General features: G+C 45.3%; 1 protein-coding gene across 8 annotated transcripts in view; it reads right to left on the bottom strand.

Moving 5' to 3' along the window:
- PRKN (parkin RBR E3 ubiquitin protein ligase) overlaps positions 1–26323 on the bottom strand; it is a 1206600-nt gene that overhangs the window by 186187 nt on the left and 994090 nt on the right. For all 8 annotated transcript variants that reach the window (XM_044924574.2, XM_044924575.2, XM_044924576.2 and 5 more), the window contains one exon: positions 18718–18779. In XM_044924574.2, the coding sequence (XP_044780509.2) occupies positions 18718–18779 (62 nt within the window). The remainder of the gene's footprint in view (positions 1–18717; positions 18780–26323) is intronic.

Raw genomic sequence — 26323 nt, 5'->3', positions numbered from 1 at the left:
GACTTATTGAAGGCATGGAGCCAAAAGCCTTGTCGGGGTAGAATCAAGAGAGAATTGGAGGAGACAGATTCCAAGAGGTGAGCACGGACACTTCTTTCTAGGAGTTTGGCCGAAAGGGCAGCAGAGACGGGGGAGAGCAGCTGGAGGGGCTGTGGGACTGGAAAGAGTTTTTGAAAATGGGGACCTCTGTAACGGCAGGATGCTAGTATGCCGAAGGGAGTGAGTGGGAGAGGAGGCACTTGGTGGTGCCCGTAAGCAGGTGACGCAACGGGAGCTGAAGGATCAGAAGAGGGGTGGTCTTGGAGGGGAGGAAGGCTGCGCGCTGGGACCCAGGTGTGGACAAGGGAGGCGTGGGGAATTTGAGAAAGACGGAAAGGTGTGAATGAGAAAGGGGAAGGAAGGGATAGTCAGGATTGTTGCTGGGCACTAACAGCCCATGATGTGAGCGTTGAACCTTAAAGAAAAGCTGAGCACTAAAGAATTGATGCTTTCGAATTGTGGTGCTGGAAAAGACTCTTGAGAGTCCCTTGGGCTGCAAGGAGGTCAAACCAGTCAATCCTAAAGGAGATCAACCCTGGATATTCATTGGAAGGACTGATGCTGAAGCTGAACCTGATGCACAGAGCTGACTCTCTGGGAAAGATTGAAGGCCAAAGGAGAAGTGGGCAACACAGGATGAGATGGTTAGGTAGCATCACTAACTCAGTGGACATGAATCTGAGCCAATTCTGGAAAATAGTGAAGGATATGGGAGCCTGGTGTGCTGCAGTCCATGGAGTCGCAAAGAGTCAGACACGACTTAGTGACTAAACAACAGCCCATCTGGGGTCAGAGACTGTGAATCTCGAGCAGGCTGGTCAGTAGAGTGCCTGCTCCTCTGCAGCAACACTCATTGGCAAGGGCAGAGCAGACACAAAGTTGGCTTTAAGCCAGGTGGGGTTTGCTCAGACTTGTATGAGGAAGTCTCCCGCCCCCCTTTGGCTTTGGCACATGACATCCCCTCATATCACTGTGAATGATTCCAGTAAGTATTTATTGAATCCCTCTGCTCAGCTCTGTACCACTGGACTGTGAAAATTTCTGTCTTGGCCTATGCAAAATGGGTACAAAATTTCAGTTTTACAAAATGGTTACACCCCAGGGAGCTAATGTACAGCCTGGGGAGTACAGCTAATAATTTTATTTTGTAGACTTGAATTTCAGAGGAGGCAATGGCACCCTACTCCAGTACTCTTGCCTGGAAAATCCCATGGATGGAGGAGCCTGGTAGGCTGCAGTCCATGGGGCCGCGAAGAGTCGGACACGACTGAACGACTTCACTTTCACTTTTCACTTTCATGCATTGGAGAAGGAAATGGCAACCCACTCCAGTGTTCTTGTCTGGAGAATCCCAGGGACAGAGGAGCCTGGTGGGCTGCCATCCATGGGGTTGCACAGAGTCGGATACGACTGAAGCGACTTAGAAGCAGCAGCAGCAGACTTGAATTTGCTAAAATGGTAGCTATTTCCAAACTATAGAGTTTTTACTTAACATTTTCAATTTTACATCTATATCTGCCTTTCCACCCCTCCCCCCACTGGCTATCAAGAACACAGAGAATGATAGAGATGTGATACATACATACAACGGAATATTACTCAGCTACAAAAAAGAATGAAATAATACCTGTGCAGCAACGTGGATGGACCTAGGAATTGTCATATTGAGTGAAGTTAAGTCAGAGAGGGAGAAATATCGTATGACATCTCTTATATGTGGAATCTAAAAAGAAATCATGCAAATGGACTTACAGAACGGAAAGAGACTCACAGACTTAGAGAATGAACTTATGGTTGCTGGGGAGAAGGGACCGTTAGGGAGTTTGGGATGGACATGTACACATTGCTATATTTAAAATGGATAATGAACAAAGACCTACTGTGTACCACAGGGAACTCTTCTCAATGTTACGTGACCACCTGGATGGGACGGGAGTTTGGGGAGAATGGATATATGTATATGTATGACAGTCCCTTTGCTGTTCACCTGATACCATCACAAAATTGTTAATTGGCTATACCTCAACACAAAATAAAAAGTTTAAAAAAAAAGAAGACAGAGAATGGTAGGATTATCATATTCACGATAGCAGATTAGCTTCAGCTTACATTGTACACACTGTGATTTCAGAACAGTAATAATATTATCACCACGAATATGATTACTGCTGCTGCTGCTGCTAAGTCACTTCAGTCGTGTCTGACTCTGTGCGACCCCAGAGACGGCAGCCCACCAGGCTCCTCTGTCCATGGGATTTTCCAGGCAAGAACACTGGAGTGGGGTGCCATTGCCTTAAACCTCAAATATACTTCCATGTGCTCTACCCATTCTCCTGCTGAATTTTTCTAACAACAATAGTGTATCTACACTGTGAAACATAGGGCCATTTCATACTATGCTTTCTTTCTAATTGTCATCTTATATTAACCCTACACACACACACTTAATGTTCACTGCCAGCCCTCATGTTGATGTCTGACCAGCAATTCTGGTGGTTTTAAGTTTGTTCTCTAATTCCTCGGGAATATGTCACTGGAAAAATATTCACTGAATTCTTGCTCAGTGACAAATGATTCAGGGCCTTTGTTCTTGAGCATGAGTTTGGCTGGATGAGTCCCGGGTTCACCTTTTTTCCCCCTCAAGTATCTTAAATGTCTTACTCTGTGTTCTGATGTAAACTGTTATGGGCAAGCCTGATGATGATCTGATTTATTTTTTCCTTTATGAGTAAATTGATCTTTTTTGTCCAGATGCCCAAAGGATTTCTTTTTCTTTAGAGTCTAGTAATTTTATTAGACTATGTCTTGGTGAGGCTTCTCCATTGGCTCAGCAGTAAAGAAATCGCCTGCAGTGCAGGGGTCACAGAAGAAGTGGGTTCAGTCCCTGGGTTGGGAAGATCCCCTGGAGGAAGGCTTGGCAACCCACTTCAGTATTCTTGCCTGGAGAATTCCACGGACAGAGGAGCCTGGAGGGCTTTACTCCACGGAGTCATACGGAGTTGGACTTGACTGATGGGACTTAGCACAGCACAGCACATGTCTTTATGCTGGTCATTTTCTGGTCAATTTTCACACACATTCTATGTCAGGAAAGTTGTACTGAATTTAATTTTTTAGTATTTGCTCCATTCTCTTGCTTTGATGTTTTTCTCATGGGCTTTCTAGCATACATATATTAGATTTTCTTTATCCAACTTCTAAGTTGGTCAACTTCTCTAAACTCATTTAGAAGTTGGTAAATAAAGTGCTCAGTTGTGTCTCATTCTCTGCAACCCTATGGACTCGCCAGGCTCCCCCGGCCATGGGACTGTCCAGGCAAGAACACTGGAGTGGGTTGCCATTTCCTCCTCCTGAGGATATTCCCCACCTAGGGACTGAACGCCCATCTCTGGCACACCCTACATCGGCAGGCAGATTCTTTACCACTGAGCTACCTGGAAAGCCCAAATAAAGTTAATCTTACTTTATTTTCATTTGAAAGAATTTTCTTTCTTTCCAATTTCTATTTCTCTTAAGACAATATCTCCTGTTATTTATCTGCACTTGTGTAATTTCTTAATACAAACAAACTGTAGAAAATTCTTAAAGAGATGGGGAATACCAGATCACCTGACCTGCCTTCTGAAAAATCTATTTGCAGGTCAAGAAGCAATAGTTAGAACCGGACATGGAACAACAGACTGGTTGCAAATAGGAAAAGGAGTACGTCAAGGCTGTATATTGTCACCCTGTTTATTTAACTTATATGCTGAGTACATCATGAGAAACGCTGGGCTGGAAGAAGCACAAGCGGGAATCAAGATTGCTGGGAGAAATATCAATAACCTCAGATATGCAGATGACACCACCCTTATGGCAGAAAGCGAAGAAGAACTAAAGAGCCTCTTGATGAAAGTGAAAAAGGAGAGTGAAAAAGTTGGCTTAAAACTCAACTTTCAGAAAACTAAGATCATGGCATCTGGTCCCATCACTTCATGGGAAATAGATGGGCAACAGTGGAAACAGTGGGTAACTTTATTTTTCTGGGCTCCAAAATCACTGCAGATGGTGACTGCAGCCATGAAATTAAAAGACACCTGCTCCTTGGAAGGAAAGTTATGACCAACCTAGATAGCATATTCAAAAGCAGAGACATTACTTTGCCAACAAAGGTCCATCTAGTCAAAGCTATGGTTTTTCCAGTAGTAATGAATGGATGTGAGAGTTGGACTATAAAGAAAGCTGAGCGCCAAAGAATTGATGTTTTTGAACTGTGCTGTTGGAGAAGACTCTTGAGAGTCCCTTGGACTGCAAGGAGATCCAACCAGTCCATTCTAAAGGAGATCAGTCCTGAATATTCATTGAAAGGACTGATGCTAAAGCTGAAACTCCAATACTTTGGCCACCTGATGTGAAGAACTGACTCATTGGGAAAGACCGTGATGCTGGGAAAGATTGAAGGCAGGAGGAGAAGGGGACAACAGAGGATGAGATGGCTGGATGGCATCATTGACTCAATGGACATGAGTTTGAGTAAACTCCAGGAATTGGTGATGGACAGGGAGGCCTGGTGTGCTGCAGTCCATGGGGTCGCAAAGAGTCGGACATGGACTGAGCGACTGAACTGAACTGAACTGAACCAGTGAACCAGTGAAGTTGCTCAGTCGTGTCCGACTCTTTGCGACCCCACAGACTGCAGCCTACCAGGCTCCTCCATCCATGGAATTTTCCAGCAAGAGTACTGGGGTGGGTTGCCATTTCCTTCTCCTAATTTCTTAGTATATTAATTCCCTTTGGAGTAGTTATTTTGGTTTACACCTGACTGGTGGATAGGACCAGTTGCTAAGCACTCACGTCTCTCAGGACACTATTCTGTTCTCCTCTCTGCCTCCTCAAAAACTCTGTGGGATTTGACCTTTTTTCTCTTCTATTGAGATTTTAATTGGTTATTTCTGTTGCCCTCCTTTACATGAAATTAGTTCTGAAGTTTTAGGAGGAAGAAGGATTTCAAGTAGCTGGAATGGCTTTAGAGTTTCTTCTTCAGTTCTGGGGGCAGTGTTCAAAAATATAAAGGCTTGGTTCCTGCCATCTCCTAACTCTGTTACTCTCCTTCCAACTGGACTTTCTCTTTTCCTTTACTTTTCTGAGTGAATCTCTGCTCAGCGTGCGGCGGTGTCCTCATAGAGGTCTTTGGCTTTTGCATCTTGTGAGTCATGGGAGCTGCGCGCTCCAGCCCCTCACACCTTCCTGTAGACCCTCCTCACTCCCCCGTCTCCTTCATGGAGTTGTATTCCTGAATTCATCACAATGTCTTGACCATAGCTGTTGCACAATTAATAGCTGTAGAATAAATGAATGAAATTTAACTTCATTCTTAATTAAGGAACTCTAATAAAATAGTCAATGACAATGGGAATTAATAAGAGTGGGATAGGATGGTTTTACCTATGTGAATTATTTTCCTATTTTAAATAAATGGTTAAGTAGTTAGCTATTTTCTGATTTGATAACAGATCAGCTGTCTATTTAATTTAGTTGAGCAATTTTACTGTTACGATAATACTTTTTCTAGGAAGAAGCTAACCTATGGACAAAGTGCAATAATGCTTTAACAGTTCTTGCTGACTACATCTGTCACGGTCTCAAATTCTGACAGAATGCATAAATTATGCTCCTCTTTCCATTTATTAACTAAGGGATTTATAAAAATGACTTTTTTACATTCAATCTATTTACAATACACTCTAGGAGCATTTGGGGAAACAATTCCTTTTCTAAAGGAAGACAAATATTTTAGCTTGTATATCTGGTAATTTCTGGTTAAAAACTACACACAGGGTTTGAATTTATTACATTTACATTGAATTTACCTACATTTACTGAATGCATTTTTTTCAACATTGTGAAATATATAAGAAAAACATTTGACCTGGACCAAGAATGATCTAGCACTCAAGAAAGTTAAATGTCCTAAGGAAACAATCTGACTCTGCAGCCCCATAGTACGTAGCCTGTCCAGGCTCCTTTGTCCATGGAATTTTCCAGGCAAGAACACCGGAGTCAGGGGCCATTTCCTCCCCCAGGCTCTTCCGGACCCAGGGACTGAAGCCCGGTCTCCTGCCTCCGCAGGCAGGTGCTTTACCACTGCGCCACCTCTGGGAAGCCCTGGGTAGGCCATTAGCAGAGGTCACTGCGCAGTTCTTTTCAAGGCACGACCCACATTTACACAGATTCCTTTCAACCACTTACTGGGACAAAGTTGAGAGTGCACGGAAAGAAACCTACTGTATACTTATTGGAGAGCCGTGACAAATTAGCACGAAACAGAGTGGAATGTTTGTACTCACCTGAGTGTAAAACACACGGAGAAGTGGTGAGTGGGCTGCATGGGGTGGAGGGGACAGTCACTGACCCTTTGATACGACTTGTGTTATTTCCTAGGGCTTTTTTTACTTATCGCTGTTGAATAGCATTTATAAACAGAACTAACCACTCCAGTACTCTTGCCTGGAAAATCCCATGGATGGAGGAGCCTGGTGGGCTACAGTCCATGGGGTCACTAAGAGTCTGGCATGACTGAGCGCCTTCACTTTCACTTTTCACTTTCATGCATTGAGAAGGAAATGTCAACCCACTCCAGTGTTCTTGCCTGGAGAATCCCAGGGACGGGGGAGCCTGGTGGGCTGCCATCTATGCGGTCACACAGAGTCGGACACGACTGAAGTGACTTAGCCGTAGCAGCAGCAACTTGGATGAATGGGATTAATTTGTAACATGAACTAGTTCTGCACAGAGAAGGAGTCCATTCTCCGGTGATCTCAAAAGTAGCAAATTCTCTAAAAATCCCTTCTGCATTGTCTGCCTTTGGAATCACAGTGAGGGTCTTTGCATGTGCTTGTGTAGACATATATATTAACACTTATTGGTCAACTTATGCTGTTTAAGCTATTAAACAAGTTTGAAAATCTCTAGATATACTTTCATAAAGTGGATAATCTACAGATACCTAACATAATTTCAACCTGACAGAATAACATTTGCAAACATTAAGAAAATTTTAATATTAACAAAGTATACTATTCCCTGTGAAAGTGAAACTGTTAGCTCTTCAGTGGTGTCCGACTCTTTGCTACCCCATGGACTATAGCCCACCAGGCTCCTCTGTCCATGGATTTCTCCAGACAAGAATACTGGAGCAGCTTGCCATTTCCTGCTCTAGGGGATCTTCCCAACCCAGGGATTGAGCCTGTGTCTCCTGCATCACAGGCAGATTCTTTACTGTCTGAGCCACCAGATGCTCATTATACTATTCTATACCTAAGGAAAAAAAAAAAAAGTTGTTCCTACATTGCATCAGACTATAGTCACAATACATCCTGTTAGATGACCTATCTAGGTAATATGGCAACTCATCCATAGGGTTTATATTTTATATATTTGGGGAGTCAATTATTCAGTCTTTATGTGTATGCTCAAGGGTTCTCTTAAGAACAGGAAATACTCATTTTAAAGTATTAAAAGTATAAAATGCATAGGAGTTTCAGTAAACTCATATTTTAAGAATCTAAATAATGAGTCAGGGGAGAGGACAATCAAATAGAGGAGGAGCTTTGGTGGTCTGCTGCAGGAAGAGCTGGGTTGGGTAGGAGAATGTTCTATAATGAAGCCAGGGCCCCAGTTTCAAGTCCCACATGGGCCAGTTAGCTTCCCATTTCTTGCCAGCCACTGGCTCCATGCTACATGCAGGTGGTCACCTGAGGGTCAGGTCGTGGGGGGTTCAAACCCTCCCCACCACTGGACAGCCCCTCAAAGGCCTGTCCTCTGGAGGAGGGCACAGACGCTCCTTACAAGGTGTAATTCCCATGCTTTCTTCAGAAAAGACAGCAAGAGGGAAGCTAATCTTGTGAGAGAAATTAAAAGCACAGGGATACTACGTAAAAGTAAAATCTGGGGAAACTGGCGAATGTTCTGTTAAAATGAGTCAGAGCTTGTCAGCCGTCCAGGAGGAGCCGCAGTCTTTCAGATTTGAGCAGGAGAGGTGGCCGTTTTTGTTTGGCCGTGGAATTTCCCAGAGTGGCCTTTTGGGGGCACTCAGGTACAGCTATAAAAGCAACCTCTACAGGGGCTGTCCAGCTTTTCCCCTGCTGAATTCTGGCCTCTGTGAAGTCCTGGCCACAAGAACCTGGGAAATCCCTCCATGGCCCTGTCTCCTAGCCCCCCGGAGGCGAGAAATCCCCACTAGAGATACCATTCTCTGAATTACCACCCTGTGCCGAGGACTGTGGGCTTCCCAGGTGGCTCAGTGTTGAAAAATCCTCCTGCCAGGGTAGGAGACACTGGAAACACAGGTTCGATCCCTGGGTTGGGAAGATCCCCTAGGGGAGGAAATGGCAACCCACTCCAGTGTTCTTGCCTGGAAAATCCCATGGACAGAGGAGTCTGGTTGAGCTACAGTCCATGGGGTTGCAATGAGTCGGACATGACTGAACAACTAACACAGGCCTAAATTTTTCTGCTAGAATGCCTCTCTTTGCACACCCAAACGCCAAGGACTGTACCGACATTGCCTACTCGGTTCACGCTCTGTCTATCCTGGGAAGTGACAGGTGAGACCACCGGGTCATGAAGACATTCAATCCCTCGCTGAAGTTCACCCGGCAGGAAACCCACACCCCTCATCAGAACTCGGGGCTCTGGCTCTTGAAGGCCACCCTTTCCTGATACCAAGCTGCCTCCATTTTTCTTCCTTTTTTCTCTTTTATTAAAAAAAAAAAATTCAGCTCACTATTCCTTCATCATTTAGAGACTCACAAAAAAGCAGGGTATATGCTTCCTCTTTGGATTAAAAAAAAATCTAAAATAACTTTATAGAGGAACATGAATTTATGATTAATTCATTTCCCCATGCTATGTGGAGAATGCCCTATTTTCTATATGTATTAGAATTAAAACAAACAAACAAACAAAAAAAAACGCTTCTTCAATTCTCAGTAATCTTAATCTTATTTTCCTTCATTTGCAGGTAGTTAGCGCTGGGGAGTTGGTGACAGCCTCTCTGGGGGTGCCTGTCACATTGCTGTTTGTATTCTCAGTTTTATTGCTAATAATGTTCTTTTCATCCCTGGACATCTGTCATCGACTGATGTAGTAAATTGGCTAGAGAAAGGGCTAGACCTTGTTCATTGCCTAGAAAAAAAAACATCATTAGGATGGCTGAAAGTAAATATAAGGAGAAAACAGATCAAAGAACACCTGAAATATAATTAGAGAAACAGACTGCATCCTGGATTGCAATTTACAAGGTTGGTTTTTTTTTTTAATTTTTTTTTTTCTTTTTCAGATGTTTCAGATAACATGATGCCAAAAAGTAACTCAGCTTCTAGTAGTCATGGAATCTTCCGGAAAGGAGGTCAAAACTATTGGCTTGTTTGTCCAAGCCGTGGGCCATGTAGTGCCCCACAGGAAGGGTGAGGCTTTGAAAACAGATACCTGCAAACCACTTTCATTGCAGGAGTTTCCACTGAGGGTGTGACTTCACAGACTTCTGGAAGCTTCTGTTCTGCAAACAGATCTGCTAAGCACACCTTCTGATGGTGCACTCATCAGAGGGCAAGGCTGTGGGCACCAATTATTTTACCCTTTCCTACAGCCCCTGAGAAATGCTTTTGAGCAGTGCTGTTAGTCTCCAAACATGAGAGCCTCACGCTCAGGGCAGTGGAACTTCCCCAAGAAGGTGTGGTACTCACCACTGCCCCCTCTGCCCTGCCCGTCTCTTCCTGGGCTTTGCTTTTCTCTAAAACAGGATTTTCACATCTCTCCCGTCCCTAGTCTAGAGGCAACTACGTTGGTTACAAGGTGAATCTGAGGCCAGGAGGAGGGGAAGAGTGACATTTCATTATCTGGAAGTTTTGTGTAAGCCTTTGGTTTGAGGCAATGCAAGAGGTTAGTTTCCACTGCACGTTTAATGAACTGATTAGAACTTCCATGACCCAAATAATTTAAAACATGATTTTCTGGATTGTGTTAGATGGCATTACACTTATCTTTCCTTGGTGTCAACAAGTCTATGATACCAAGCAAGTTTTTTTGGAGTGAAGGCTAAGTAAGCTGCTTTAGCGCCCAAGAGACGCACTTGAGATAACAACAGCCAGGTAAGACAATGAGAGCCAGGTCTGGCTGTGCACCCGCTTCCCTCCAAAGGTCATCATTATGCCTTCCATCATGCCTCACATCGTACTTGACTTCTGAGACTTAGGCATCCCCCACTGTTCTCATTGCCATAAAGGTCTCAGTAGTCTCCACTATGAGCCTCCCCTCCCTCCTACATCCTCTCTCTGTGCCCCTGGGATTCCTGCTCCACAATGAAGAAGCTCCCCTAGATAATCAGCCTTTTCAAACATTTCTCTCTCCTTCCTGATTTACCAGAAACTGGTCCATCTCCTTGCAAGCCTCTAAAATGAAGGCTGCTTTTTGTTTTGGGTGTACACAGCTGAAAGCCAGAGGTGGAGCTGGTTGTCTCCTGCTTCTTCAGCGAGGTTCCCAAACTGTCGGACTCTCCTCGCTTGCAAAACCGCACCCCGCTGCTCCTTTGAGAGTTATGCCACTCGACTACACATCCTCACCTTCTCCCTACTGCCACTGCCTGCGGTGGGCATAGGTAGAGAAGTCCCTCATTCTTGGGAGACTTTAGCTCCTAGCTCATGATTTACGCTTCTGTCCTTATTCTTGTCCTCTTTCTGGGGATCGAACCATCCATCCATCAACCTGTTCTTTCAGTTCCTTTATACGTTCTCATTTCTGGGAACCTTTCAAAGAAAATTCTTCTACTGTTCCAATCCCTTTCTGGGCCTTGCCATCCTGAGAACTTGCACCACCTCTGAAACCTAAATTCCAAATGTGTCTCTTTCCAACCATCATCTCCTATCTTTCCTTTCCTGATATTCTTACTGAAGTATGGACACTGCTTAAATTCTTCAGCATCACTGAGACTTCTCATGAGCTGCCCTGACAGTTTCTCCCAGGCCACTGTTTGTGGGCTCTTAAATCACTCATCACAAATGTCAAATGAGCATTTTTAACTTCCTCGTGACTGTGTTATGATTCTCTAGTAGCATGGCTTCTCTTGTTTCTTCCCAAACTGCTCATATCCCCCACCCCACTCACCCATTTCCTCCTTGGACAATTTACTTCGTATTTCACTAAGAAGACAGAAGTTATGAATGAGGTATTCATTTACTGGGCAGATATTTACTAAGCATCTTCTATGTGTCAAACACTCTATGTGGAGAAGATACAGAAGTGAAAAATGTGTCTGTTTTCATGGAGCCATCAAACACCAACTTCTCCCCGCCCCCTCTTCCACTACAACAGCAAACACGCCTTCCCCTTCCCACCCCGCTCACCTGTGGCTTTCTGTCTTCATACAACAAAGAAAGTGGCTTTTTCCCTGTTAAGGGTCAATTCCTCTCTCTGTGCCGTGTATCCAAACACTTAACATCTTCTAAAGTACTTCCTTTCTTCAGCTAGCTTATCTAACTCTTGAATTACCAAGCAATCCATCTCTGCTGGATCATTTCAATGAGCATAAAACAAGCTCTAGCCTCTTCGGTCTTTAAAGAACTCTCCTGATATTTCTGCAGTTCTTTTTTCCTTTTCATAACAAAAATTCTACAAGAAGTTGATTCCCTTCGGTGGACTCTTGATCACATAAATATATGGCTCTTGTCACCAACTCTCCACCAAAACCGGTCATTACACTGACTGGTGATCTCCGTGTTGCCATGTACAAAGGACAACAGACTGACTTCCTCTCACTCAGCTTCTCGTTAGCATGAACATAAATCTCCCTCTGGGGAACACTTCCTTTCTTGGCTCCATCAACATGGCACAGCTCTGTATTTTCTTCTACTTTACTTGAGGCTCCTGTATGGTTTCCTTTGCTGGCTGCTACTCTTTTACCAAGTTTCCAAACATTGGTGCTCCTTAGGGTTCAAACGTGGTCCCGCCCCTCTTACCTCCTTTTGGCAACTGTCATGGATGTAAAATGCCACCTATATGCTAACAACTCCAAATTTACCAGTCTCTGACCCCTGACCTCCTTCTCTGAGCCCCAGTGCACACATCCAAATCTCGACTTATCTCCTTCTCAATGCCTCAGGCACATCAAACATATTAACATGTTCTGAATTGAACCCTGATTCCATGCTTATCCTTACCTACTGCCATCAAACCCATCTCAGTGAATATTACTGTAGGATTCCTTCATCTCCCTGACTCACAGCTACTCAATCACCGTGACCTTTAATTCTACCTCTCAGTATTCATTTATTTCTGTTTCTTCTGCCAGTCCTCATCTGGACCATATCCATATTGCAACAAGACTGACTTTCTTAGCCCGTGATTTGGATATGTCCAACCCCTGGACATCCATAGCCATCCCCCATTGGATATGTCCTTCCCTGGTGGCTCAGACAATAAAGTGTCTGCCTACAATGCGGGAGACCTGGGTTCAATCCCCTGGGTTAGGAAGATCCTCTGGAGAAGGCAATGGCACCCCACTCCAGTATTCTTGCCTGGAAAATCCCATGGACAGAGGAGCCTGGCAGGCTACAGTCCATGGGGTTGCAAAGAGCTGGACACAACTGAGCAACTTCACTTTCACTTTCTATCCCCTGCTTAAACTTTCAAGGATTCCCCATTGAGTTTAGAATAAAATCCAGACTCTTAACCATGGCTCACATGGTTTGGATAGTTTTTATCTTTCATCACTGTCCCTCTTGCTCATTATTTTCCAGTCACATTGACTTTATTTAGTGGCTTGAAGAAAGCAGGCTCTCCAGCTCCTCTGGGGCCACTGAACATGTGCTTTCTTTTGCTTGGAAGGCTCTTCTCCCCAGCCCAGTGATCCTAGCTCAGTCCATGGGTGTCCTCTCAACTTTCATATTTCAGAGGTCCTGACTCCTTTTCTAAAGTAGGTTACATCTTAGCTTTTATCATGATTTGTGCCTGTGACTTCCTTGTTTATCATTTTATACGACACTAGCAGAATAATCCATGGGGTTCAAGAGTCGGACACGACTGAGCGATTGCATAACAACAAGCACAATAATAGTAAAAAAAATATTAAAAATATTTGTTGAATAGGTGAAGGTAGTTTCCTTAAGATTCTGGTGATTAAACTCAAAGAGGAGGTAGCTGGTAAGAATGGAAGTATGTTTGAAAGGCAGTGCTTCTGAAGACTCTCCAAACCCTCTGAACTTATAGATATCACATCTGTTTCCTTTGGGCTTCCCTGGTGGCTGAGACGGTGAAGAATCTGCCTGCAATGCAGGAGACTCGAGTTCAATCCCTGGGCTGGGAAGATCCCCTGGAGAAGGAAATGGCCACCCACTCCAGTAGTCTTGCCTGGAGAATCCCAGGGACAGAGGAGCCTGGTGGGCTACCGTCCATGGGGTCGCACAAAGAGTCAGACATGACTGAATGACTAACACTTTCACTTTTTCACAATCTGTTTTCTTTAGGGCCCACCTAGAACTTTGGAGTCACTCTACCTATGTACAGTGTAATATCTTTGCTAAGTAGCTTGATGGGTGGTGGGTGAGGGTGGGGGCCTGAAAGGGGCTTTACGAATGTAAATTGTAAACACAAATCAGAGACAGAACCAAGAAGCTAAAGTACATGCATTGTTTTAAATTCCAAGGGGTTTTGATTGCACTTTTACTTTAAGAAGGTAATGATTTACAGTGTTTAATGATTTATTTTTAATTCAGATCTCAAAAATCCAGTGCTTATTGAATGAAATTGAAAAGGAACCACATACAAAGCAATCAGATAGCTGGTGAGCATCTCTACCTTCCGGTAATGAACTCAGTAATTAACTAGTATCTGTACAGGTTTTATCAACTCAGTTTTATCAACTTTTAAGTGAACATTACACTGATTATTTTTTAATTTTTTTCTTTTCCATTATGCTTTCTTTTTAATAGGATATTGACTGTAGTTCCTTGTTATGCTGATTTTAGTGTCTACCTTGATGCTGCTAGTTCAGTCTATTGATGGACTGTAAATAGTACTTAAATCAGAACTATTTTAGTGTAGCACTTAATATCTGCAACTTACTTCGCCATCTTATTTATTTATAAAAATTCTAAGAGATGACTGAACATTACTTTTCCTTTTTCTACAAACTGAAAAGCCAAGTTAGAGACTAAAATGATCTGTCCAAGGGAACTTGTAAAATGCCGATATAAAATTTTCATTTCTTCCTGTACTATGTAAGTTGCCTCAAGCATCCAGAGAGAAGCTGACGGTTTCAGCAGCTCCTGGGTGAGGCTGCCCACCCCGACAGGCAGGGGTGGTGGTGTTGCTAGAACTCTCCGCTGCTCAGCAGACCTCATGCCACCGTCTGCCCTGAGGCCACTAGATCTCGTCCCTGTGTCCTCAGGATAGAAATATCCCTGGCTGCAGTGACCTGCTTATATCAGTCACCGAAGACATTCCTGGCTCCTTGGTCGGTTCTCCCATCTGACCCCTGACCCCACACACGGCTCCATCCATCCCCTTTCCCTCTCGCGTCCCCCAGTTGCCCTAACTCCTACCCTCGAGCTGGGGGAACTCAGAGTGAGTCAGCAGGATCTGCCCTGTAACCCCAACCTACCTACTCTCTCAATGTTCTTCTCACGTCCTTCCCCAACTGACCTCGGCTTCCGCCCCAGGACACGACTTGCCCTTCCTTCCACTTTACTCCCCCTTCTGCCCCTCAAGTTTTCACCACTGCTCCCTTTTGCATCACCTCATGGATTTTCAACATCCCCAAACACAACAGCTTTCCTTTCTCCTTCTGAAACCCCTGCAGTTGTTATTTTCAAACCATCAGGCTCTGTTGTTTCTCTTTTACAGTCAGATACCCCCGGCTCCCTCCATCTCTCTTCCCTCCCTGACCCATTTCTAGAAGCCCCAGTTCTTGACTCACCAGCACTCCCTCCAAGTCTGTCCTGATGATAATTCTGGAGGGTCCCAGGGTCCACATGGGCCATCCTTTCCAAGTCTGTGCCCTCAACTTCTCCAGTCATCTTGTCCGCTCCCTTAACTCGGCCCTCTTTGGGGCCTCTGCCTCCCGACCTTGTCACTGCCAATCTCCACACCACCTCCACAAAACCCCAAATCCAAAGGGTCCTTGAACCCACCGGGACCCGTAGCCAGCGGACCCTGTCGCATTTCCCCACCCCTTTTTCTTCCCCCTTCTCTCCTCACCAAGCTGAAATCCCAGGCCCAGCTACTACACTCACACCCAAATGTCTGCCCTGCTCTCCGTTCTCTCTCCTGCTTTTTGTTTCACTGGGGTGGCTGGTTAGACCTGACCCTCTGCCTTTTCTACGTCTGTGCCCACATCGATCAGCGTGATAGGAAACCCCCCAGGTTGATGGATCTCACTCCAAATTCACTCATTTTCTACCCTTATTCACTCCCTACCCTCCTAAATGACACTTTCACCATCCTTTCCACTCTCTGTAAAACTCTTCCCTTGCTTAACTCTCAAGTGATGCCTGTTTCCTGTGAAACACCCAGCAAATCCTTCCTGTGTCTCCGGCCTCCCTGCTGCCGCCAGGTCCAGTTCTCCCCACTTTTGTCTCTGGCCAAACCTACACTCTGCCAGCTGTCAAATGAAGGGTGTTGCCCCTGACATGCTCCCCTTTCCTCTGCATTACCTCCCTGCTGCCCTGCTGTCATTCCCATCAGCACATAAACATGGTATTTTTTTGCCTATAAAAAAGAAAAAAATTTTGATGCCACATTCCCTATCTCCAGTTACCTCATTTCTTTGTTTTCATTTATAGCTAAACTCCTTAAAAAAAAAAAAGTATCTATATTCCCTCTCTCCCATTCTTCTCCCTTTTCCATTAAACCCAATCCAGGCAGACTTTCACCCTCACCAGTCCACTGGTCAAGGTCACCATGACCTCCAAGTTCCAAATTCCAGGGCTCACTTCCCATCCTTGTGCTGCCTGATAAGCGCACGGCATGGATAATCAGTCTTCGTCCCAGACAAACTGTGTTCCTTTGGCTCCCAGTTTACGCGTTCCTGGATTTCTTCCCACTTTATTCTGACCACACCTTGTATTTCATATGTTAAAACACTTTTTACATGAAATAAGCCTTAGATATGGTCCTTCAGAACCCCTGTGCTCACTTTACTCTCTACCAGGGATCTCCTCCCAGGCCTCACCATGATGCTTTCCTTCATATCTTTCAGGTCCTCGTGTGCATAGCTCCTGCCTCAGCGAGACTTTTCTTGACCACCTTGTGTAAAACCTCAGCTCCCCCTGCACGCATTGTCCTTCTTTTGGTTTTATTTTTCCTCCATGGCAATGAAAACTGTCTAACATATTATATGAAAATGTTAGTTGCTCCATCTTATCTGATTCTTTGCAACCCCATGGACTGTAGCTCACCAGGCTCCTCTGTCCATGGGATTCTCCAGGCAAGAATACTGGAGTGGGTAGGCATTTCCTTCTCCAGGGGATCGTTCTGACCCAGGGATTGAACCCGGGTCTCCTGCATTGCAGGCAGGTTCTTCACCATCTGAGCCACCAGGGAAGCCCAACCAAAAGGTGATGCCCCTGGGTGGGTTTGAACCACCAGCCTTTCGGTGAGTAGCTGAACGTGCTAAATGTGCCACAGAGACATGGCGGCTCTGTTAACATGTTATATACTGAACACATTTGTGTGTATATAACATGATAGCTTTCCCCACCTAGAAGGTAAGCCTGAGAAGACTCTCTTTTTCACTTCTCTAGCCCTGTAAGAATCATATACAGCATATGAATACGTGCTTTTCAAGTATCCGTCAAATGAAAGGAAACAAGGAAGGAAGGACTTGTGGTTTTTTTAGGAGATAAAGATCAGTATTGCTGTGATGCGCTATGTGGCCATTAGCACAACTGATCAGAGAAATAGTGACTTTGATTATGGCTTGATTAAATGCCTGGGAAAATACAAAATGGCTTGAATTTTATGTAGATCTAAGGAGATGATTATAGTTGGCTTCTTTCCCTACTAATCACCCAATGACTCTAAAACAAATATGGAAACAATCTGCAAATATTGGTACAAGCTAGAAGAGAAGGTTCTATTATCTGAGCAGAAATCTCAGGGTAACAATCAGTGATTTTTGCTTTAAGAAATCTCACGGCTTTCATAGGAAAATAGCTGTGAGGGAACGGTGTTTTCATAAGTAGGTATGTTTGGGGTCTGTTATCAGCTTTAGGAACTGCAATATCTTTGATTTTGTTTCTATTTGAATAAACATCCCTGTTTGTCATTCTGGAAATTTACAGTCTGAAAACATGAACGAGGCATATTGTAACCTGCTAATTCAAGGAGCTGGAAATGATTCCGGCTTTTCTTCCTCCCCGAGTTAATCCCCTTTTTGAAATCTCATGTTGGAGATGGAAAGTTCCACTTTCTGACATACACACACCAAACAAAAACTCACAAACCAAAAACCTGTTGAAAAAAAACTGAGCTAACACACCGCTAACTACATGTTCTCTGATCAGAGTGGGCAAAGACGGCCTTTGGGAGTAAAAATCAATAAGAGAGTATAAAATAGGTCAACCACCATGCCGAAACGACATGACATTTGTTGTTGTTTAGCTGCTGAGTCGTGTCCAACTTTTCTGCGACCCCGTGGACTGTAGCCTGCCAGGCTCCTCTGCCCATGGGATTCTCCAGGCAAGAATACTGGAGTGGGTAGCCATTTCCTTCTCCAGGGGATCTTCCCAACCCAGGGATGGGACCCATGGCTCCTGATCGGCAGGAGGATTCTTTACCACTGAGCCACCTGGGAAGCCCATAAATTATATGGCTTAAGTATTTATTTTTTTTTAATTTGACTTTAGTTTTTGGCCGCACTGTGCGGCATGTGGGATCTTAGTTCTCTGGTCAGGGATTGAACCTGTGTCCCTGCATTGGAAGTGTGGAGTCTTAACCACTGGACTGCCAGGGAAGTCCGGGCATAAGTATTCAAGGATAACTTGACATCAGATTTAACATAAAAATATGGAGCCTGTAATTCCATATGAGGATTAAGAGATTTATTGCTAAGTGGTCAAAAATGTGTGTGTGTGTACGTATACATAGGTTAATATGTAGCACTCTGAATTATGAGCACATCTATTTAGAATCTGACATATCTCACTGAGCACAACACAGCATTTAAATAATCAGCTTTAAATGGGCCAGCCATTTATATCAGTCACATGTCCGCATCCATTGAGAACGTAGCAGCAGAGAAGTATAGATAGCACGCAAAATAGAAAATTCTGGCGAAAAGAGCTTGCACATCCCCGCACAGACATCAACCCGGCCTGTCTGTGCCGATCGACCCTCTTAGGCATAATTCCTCTCAGCACTTACTTGTTTGCTTATCGGCCACTACGCCGTACCTGCTCACTGCCGCGTCCTGAGATGAAATGTTCTGGCAGGTAGCAGATGTACCAATTAATAACCTGTCGGGTCTGATGGATAAGAGAGGGAAAGCAGGTTCCCACACACAGTGCCTGTGTGGCTCCCTTCCCCATTTCAGGCGTGGGGAGGGGGGGCGGTCAGGAGACACCCCTCGCCTCCCAGGAGAGTGCGTGGTCTCATTACTGTCTGTCTTCCATGACGCTCGGGGCAGCCTGTGAGAGGCCGACTCACCTGCTCTTCTCCAAGAATCCTGAAGTGATGGAGCTCTTTAATCAAGGAGTTGGGACAGCCAGCTGTTGGGAAGAAGAAGAATTAATCACCGATGAGTTATTCCCACTCAGTGCGGTAATATGTTCTCACTGCAGTCACGACTGCCGGTGACCAGTTTCACTGTTGGGAAGGACACAAATGCTCACTTACCTGTAAAACATGGTCTAAAACGACCAGACAACACCCCCCATCCAGGGTGCTCCGGCTGCTGCCAGCCCCTCACTGTGACTCTGTAGGAAGGAGTTACACGTGACCCTGACCAGCTTTTTCTCCCCTCCTGATTGTGATCTGGACGTTGTGGGGCCCGAGGACACCATGCCATTTCTGCCCAGCATATCACTTATCACTAATACAGAGCCAGGGTTTCGTGGGGCAGACAGGGTGAGTTGGCAGGTGTTGGTTCATTTCACTCATTTACCACCTCCAGGCGCGGCTTCTGCACACTGAGGGCGAAGGATGAAGATGGGGCAGCTGGATGCCCTGTCTTCATGGGATGGGGCTAGAGTTTAGAACTGCGCCTGGTTCTTCCAGGAGGCTTTGTCAAGACCCTGACAATGCTGCATTTCAGTTTGGAAAGGGTCTATTATGGAGTCTTGTGCCCACCACCTTCTAGTTCTGCTCGGTGAGAGCCTACTCAAGCTTGATTCAGACTTTCTCTCTTCTTTCTCTTGTAAGAGAAAGAAGAGTTATTTCTCTTGCAAAAGAAATAAGTAAATAAATCATGTGTGTTGTGTGTTCAGTCGCTCAGTCATGTCTGACTCTTTGTGACCCAATGTACTGTAGCCCCTCAGGCTCCTCTGTCCAAGCGATTTCCCAGGCAAGAATACTGGAGTGGGTTGCCATTTCCTCCTCCAGGGCATTTTCCTGATCCAGGGATTGAACCTGTGTCTGTTGCATCTCCTGCATTGGCAGGTGAACTCTTTACCACTGCACCACCTGGGAAGCCCCAATAAAGCATATCCATACGTATACACATATGTGTATGAGTATATATGTCTATCTATCTGTCTCTCTACCTATGCCAGGGCATGCCAGTTCCTGTTTAAAAATGTATCCTATCCCTGTCTTTTAAATAGAATTATTCCACAGTATTAATTTGCCATCATTAATAACATAAACTCTGGAAACAGAATTGATATAGAAACCTGTTTCTTTGGGATCAGATCTATGGATGACGTGCTATGTTGGCTTTTCTATTAAGGAAAATGGGTTCTGTGAAAATGCACCTAAAGCAACAGCTGAGGCTGAGCTGTCTCTGGGAGTCGTGACATGAGATGGTGGGAGGCACTAGGGATGCCGGCCTGGGGAGTGCGGGCGGCCGGGGAGGTGCTGTCTGCAGGGGCTGAAGGAGTTATCCTCCGGGAGGGGGGCTAGATGTGTGCGCTATTCTAGAAGGCAGGATTAGAGCCAATAGGTTAAATGACAGCAGGTATGCTTGGGTTCACTATGAATACATTTCTAATTTAAAATGGAATTTATTTCCTTACCAGCCGGTAACTGGAGGCTTTCAGACAGAGGCTAAATAACTATTTATGCAGAATATTTTAGAGATGAATTTGACTTGAGTTAGTTCCAATTCTGAAACTGTGGTCACATGAAATGCTGGAACAGAGATTTAGTCTTTGTTACTGTATTCAATATATATTTGTCTTTGACGTTATTGCATTTCGTACTCTTGAGAAAGTGGTTCATAAATGTTCACTAAGGCAATACATTAAAAAAATGAACAAAATATATAAACAGGTGATGTCATCATCTGAAAGTAGGCAAGAAAAATAAATGGAAACCCCAAGGTGGATATTTTGGTGGAAAATCTAGTCAATCAATTGTCATAGGCACATCCTAACTACAAGGAAGGAAAGCTAGACCCTGACGCCGGAAGAAACCCTTAAGTTGTGTTTCTCCCACTGGAGGCCGTGAAGGCTTATAGCCCGAGTTCCCTTTTAGAAGTTGGTCATTTCAGAGTTGCTATTCTGATCTAAGCAATTAGTAAAAGTCTATTCTGGGTCATTTGGTTGGCTGCCATTCAACCAAAAACCGTTGAAGAAATTCAGCCTCCTGTCAGTTCTTGGGAACAAGGGGTCATATTTTTTGTTTTGTGAAAGTCATGAGGAGAGAACAGAGGTGGAAAGAATTCTCAGGACAAATTCCCAACAAGCGAGGGCCGTGTGGTTTGGTGCTAAGTTTACGAGGGGAGGGGTCACCCAGCCCGTCGCCGGGAGGAGGGGTGACAGAATTGAGGTTTGCCAGGCACGGGGTTGCAGGCACTCGGGGCCCCGTCTGCACGCTAAGGACCGGCTTAGTGGGGTAAGACGACAGCGCCTTCCATATGACATTCAGAGTTAATTTGAATACTTTCGGTTTTGTGCTTTCATTTATATTTAATTTATACATTTTCACTTGGGTCTTCTAGCTGTATAGCATAAAAACTTTCTACCTAAATTATACCCGGACATAGTTAAGAAACATCATTAAAAATGGTTTCATTCAGGCTTCGAAGTTTTAGAGGATTCTTTTTTCCTTTACAAGTGGTCCTTTGCATCCCTCCGACTTGAGAAAAACTGATTTGACTTATTTTAATGGCAGGTAAAATAAGAAACAGAATTTAAAATGAACCTACCTTCAGAATTTGTATTCTAACTTTCTCCGAAGATGTAACTAAAAGGATTGATGTCAGTGATAGCTCAAATGTAAACATCTTGAACAGACGACTTGCTAATTACCTGAAACACCTGGTCGATGCAACAAAATATGATAAACAAGGAGAGACAGGGCTTCAACTGAGAAGAGGAGAGTTGCAAGGGGTCAAGCTGTTGAAGACCACGGAAGGGCACCTGTCACCGTGCACGTCATAGGAACGTCAGTGCGGGAGATGGACCGATGCAGAGGCAGTGTGACGGCGCGGCTTCCAACGAGAAACGCGAAGGCTGCAAGGGGAAAGCAGCGGTGCAGGGAGAAAGGGTGCGGGGGCACGGAGAGCAGAGGAAGACGTGAGGACAGGCGTCAACGGCGCAATCGGAATTCTTCCAAGCGCTTCACACAGGGTCCACACACACAACAGTGCGTCGCCTTTGGAAGCCCCCAATCTCTACTGGGACCACATTATGTCTTAAGAGGGTGCAACCGTCAGCTGCCTTCACGTCCCCGTCATTCAGTCTCTTCTTGAGATAACAGCTAAGAGGCTTCCGATAAAACAGGTACATCAGCTATCATGGCATCCACCACAGGTTTTCCATCTCACCAAGAGTCAAGGCCAAGGGCGTCAGTGGCCTATGTAGGGTGCTTGGCTGCCTGGCCCGCTGTGTAGCTCCTTATCTCTTTCCAGGAGTGGGTTCCACCAGCCTGCTCTCAGTTCTGACCACCCCAGACAGGCTGCTGTCTGCAGGGCTCTGGATTTGCTCCTCCCTCTGTGCAGGGAGCTCTTGACCCTGCTATCTGCATGGAGCGGTCCCCGACTCTTTCAAGACCTTGCTCAAATGTCGCATTCTCAGTGAGGCTTACCAGGACCACCCCGGGTGAAACTGCAGCCTATCTTCATCCCCCCAATCCGCCGTTACTGCTGCATTTGCTCCATGGCTCTCATCACCTTCTAAACTACTTTTCTGATACAGTATTTTATTTTCTGTCTCCTGCTGCTGAAAGGCAAAGGTGACAAGTGCAGGACTATTGCTTTTTCGTCACCACTGTATCAGCTGTGTCTAAACCACTGCCTGGCTGGCTGAACTGTTCAGTAGCAGCTGCCCCATGAATGAGTCATCCAAGCGGTCACTGCCCCCCTAGCTCAGTGACCGTGACACTTAGGAGGGGCTCCTATCCACCCCTCCTCTCTTTTCACCATGGAGGCCTCGGCCCTGACCTCCAGCCCTCTGTGTGCTTTGCTTATCAGTTAAGTGGACTTTATCTAACCTCTAACCTCTGTCCCCAGCCTGGACCCCACATGGGAAGATGTCAGTGATGCTTGGATGTCATGACTCCTTTGTACTTTTACTGTACCTTCTTTGCCAATATCCTATATCCAGTTCTGGGCTTCCCTTGTGGCTCAGCTGGTAAAGAATCCATCCGCAATGCAGGAGACCTGGGTTCTATCCTTGGGTTGGGAAGATCCCCTGGAGAAGGGAAAGGCTACCCACTCCAGTATTCCGGCCTGGAGAATTCCATGGACTGTATGGTCCATGGGGTCGCTTAGAGTTGGACACGACTGAGTGACTTTCACTCATGCACTATATCCAGTTCTGGGTAAACACTACCATCTCTTTTTCCTTCTCCTGTTCCAGTTCTGCCAATCACAGCCGGTGTAGCAAAAAGGGGTCAGAATACCTTCCAACAGGGATTCACACCATCTGCCTGAAGCTGCGTTCTTGCTGAGAATGGTGCTGCTGCGGTTCAGGGTCCACTCACCATCAAGCCCTTGGTGCAACTTGTTCCTATGACTTGCCTTTGGCCAGCCCCTTCTCCCATCTCCCTTGGGGATTCTTCCAAATCATCACCATCCTTCTCAATTAACCTTTAAAACTTCATTCTCAGAATAGGGCCTCCCCTGATACAGGTCCAGAAATGTAAAGCTCCGGTGGTGAACATGGAGATGTGGGACCCGGGCCCCTGCAATGAAGGCTAGTGGCCACGCCGCAGAAGGACATGAGAGATGCTGGGCCCTGTCCCCAGTCTTCCTCGGCTGCACAGAGCCGCCCCGCCTGAGGTCACATCTTCCCCAGGACCCCCGAATCTGCTGTCTGGGTGAGGAGGAGGTGGACCTGCTCAACCACTTTGTCCCAACATGAGCTGCTGTCAGTCGATACTGGCTCCCAAGTCTCTGCTCACGTGGCAGTTCAACTTCACTCGGCCCGATCTGGGTCTCTGCTCCTCCTTTCTCAGAGGCACATCTCCATGAACATCTTGTACTCTGCCCTCTACTTCTGACTTGGCTGCCAGAGAACCCGCCCTGTGGCCACCAGCAAGGGTGCATGCTAAGTCGCCTCAGTCGTGTCCAACTCTGTGCGACCCCATGGACACTACAGCCCGTCAGGCTCCTCTGTCCACGGGATTCTCTAGGCAAGAATACTGGAGTGGGTTGCCATTCCCTTCTCCAGGGGATCTTCCCGACCCAGGGATTGAACCCACGTCTCTTACGTCTCCTGCATTGGCAGGCAGGTTCTTTACGACTAGTGCCACCATTCCTGAACTTCATGTTGTTGTTTCGTTGCTAAGTCATGTCCAACTCTTTGCGACCCCATGGACCATAGCCCGCCAGGCTCCTCTGTCCACGGGATTTTCCAGGCAAGAATACTGGAGTGAGTTGCCATCGTCTCCAAGTTACAACTCCTCTGCCTCCTCCCCCTCTGGTTCCTCCTCCTCAAAACAAGAGTCATTTGTCATCCATCCTAACCTGTCCCCTTCAGCTCCTTATGGTTTAACTCATCATTCACTCAGTCTCCTCAAACTCTACTGCTCTGAAGCTTGTTCACTTCAAACCATATGTGTTATTCAAATCTTCCCCCTTTAAAAATTCAGCAAAGATCCAGCCTTGAGCATACAGTTACCACCCTCTTTCTTTCCTTCTCCTTCCATCCAATTTTCTCAAAAGAATAGCCTACAGCCATTGCCATCATTTGAAAATATAGCAGTTGGTGGTACGGACTATAGAAGGGAAATATCAAAATGGGGGCTTCATGCCTTTTAAAATAAATTCTTGTCATCATGGCTTAGGCTGAAGCTCTGGTTCTGCAACAGCTAACTAGCTATATGCTCTTGGATCACTCAGTTACTCTAAATGCCAATTCCTTTATCAGGAATAATCACAGCTTCTACTTCTAGTTTTGAATGTATGTGAAAGCAGGAGGAAATGACCTAAGGAATTAGAAAGTGAATTTATTGCTGATGATATTAATGGCATATCCATATCTATTGCTTGTTGCTGCTAATTCTTTAAATATTTTTATCTATTTAAAAGGAAAGTAACTAATTGAAATAATTGCTACACAATTTATTGTTTTAAGATATAAAGGTCAAGACTTCTTTTTTTTTGTTTTCAGTTCAAACATGTAAAGGGCTTGAAAGTTATGACTCCCATTCTTATAATAAGAAAAATCTGGGCAAACTGAAAGTCAACGCATTTTCTTGGCTCCATCAGAGAACGGATGTCACAGGTCAAAGAACCTCCCTGATATCTGGCAAGTCCAGAAGTCACAATCCAACCTGCTTACCTGGAGTAGAAGCTGCTAGAACAATAAACCAGTAGGAATATTGAGACAACAATTTCAATGCATACTGCGTGTGCTAAGTCGCTTCAGTTGTGTTCGATTCTGTGCGACCCTATGGCCTTTAGCCCACCAGGCTTCTCTGTCCATGGGTTCTCCAGGCAAGAATACTGGAGTGGGTTGTCGTGTCCTCCTCCAGGGGATCTCCCCACCCAGGGATCAAATCTGCATCTCTTTCATCTACCTACATCGGCAGGCATATTTTTTACCACTAGTGCCACCTGGGAAGCGCTTTTGATGAATTTTCTATTATATAAATGGGGTGTAGACTAGTGTGAGGAGAAGGCAATGGCACCCCACTCCAGTACTCTTGCCTGGAAAATCCCATGGACAGAGGAGTCTGGTAGGCTGCAGTCCATGGGGTCGCTAAGAGACAAGACTGAACGACTTCACTTTCACTTTTCACTTTCCACTTTCATGCATTGGAAAAGGAAATGGCAACCCACTCCAGTGTTCTTGCCTGGAGAATCCCAGGGACAGAGGAGCCTAATGAGCTGCTGTCTGTGGGGTCGCACAGAGTCAGACACGACTGAAGCGACTTAGCAGCAGCAGCAGCAGACTAGTGTGAAATTCAGAAACTCCAGAGGCAGGAAATCTTACAGATCTTCCTGATATTTATCTTTAAGAAAAATACTGACCAGGTCCTCATGTCCTGGTCAGGATCCCCTGACCCTTGTGGATCCCCTTGTGGCTCTGGTAGAGGTAGGGGAAGAGTAAGCATTGTGAAGACTGTCCAGAGCTTTCTCCATAGCAAAAGTCTGCCCTCCAAGGGAAGGACTTTGCTAGCACCTTACCCTGCCGCTATGAGAGAGGGGGCACTCCTCTAACTCCAGTCTGTCTCACTGAATAGGGAAAGAACAGTCGACAGGAATCAGGGCTTCAAATATATAGACTGAGAATGCTACCTAAGGGGGAGGGAGTAGGAGGCAAGGGAAAAAAGAAAAAAAAACCCTGTACCACTGGAGAAGCACTTGTGAGGCTACAGACCCAAGAAACAGGCCCACAGGAAGCCTGAGATTTGATCAGAAGATGGCTGTCACCCCCACAACACATTAGCCTTACCACCATACCAGCTAGCCTTTAATAACACGACAGTGGTGGTAGCTGAAAGAGTTTTAAGACATGGATTCTCTCTGAGAAGGGGTGGTTTACTCACAGTCAGGAATGGAGACAAAAATCAAGAAAACTAAAGGAATCTGGAATGTCTGGCATCTTCAGTTAAAGCAAACATTAAACACTTAAACACAAGCCCAACTCCTTGTCAGATCGACATATATCCTCACATTAAAGGCCTACACCAGCTCCTATTACGT

The sequence above is a fragment of the Bubalus bubalis genome, chromosome 10 (genome assembly GCF_019923935.1).
Source record: "Bubalus bubalis isolate 160015118507 breed Murrah chromosome 10, NDDB_SH_1, whole genome shotgun sequence".
NCBI classification, from domain to species: domain Eukaryota; kingdom Metazoa; phylum Chordata; class Mammalia; order Artiodactyla; family Bovidae; genus Bubalus; species Bubalus bubalis.
Note: the sequence above shows the minus strand (reverse complement) of the source record. Positions and strands in the feature narration are given on the sequence as shown.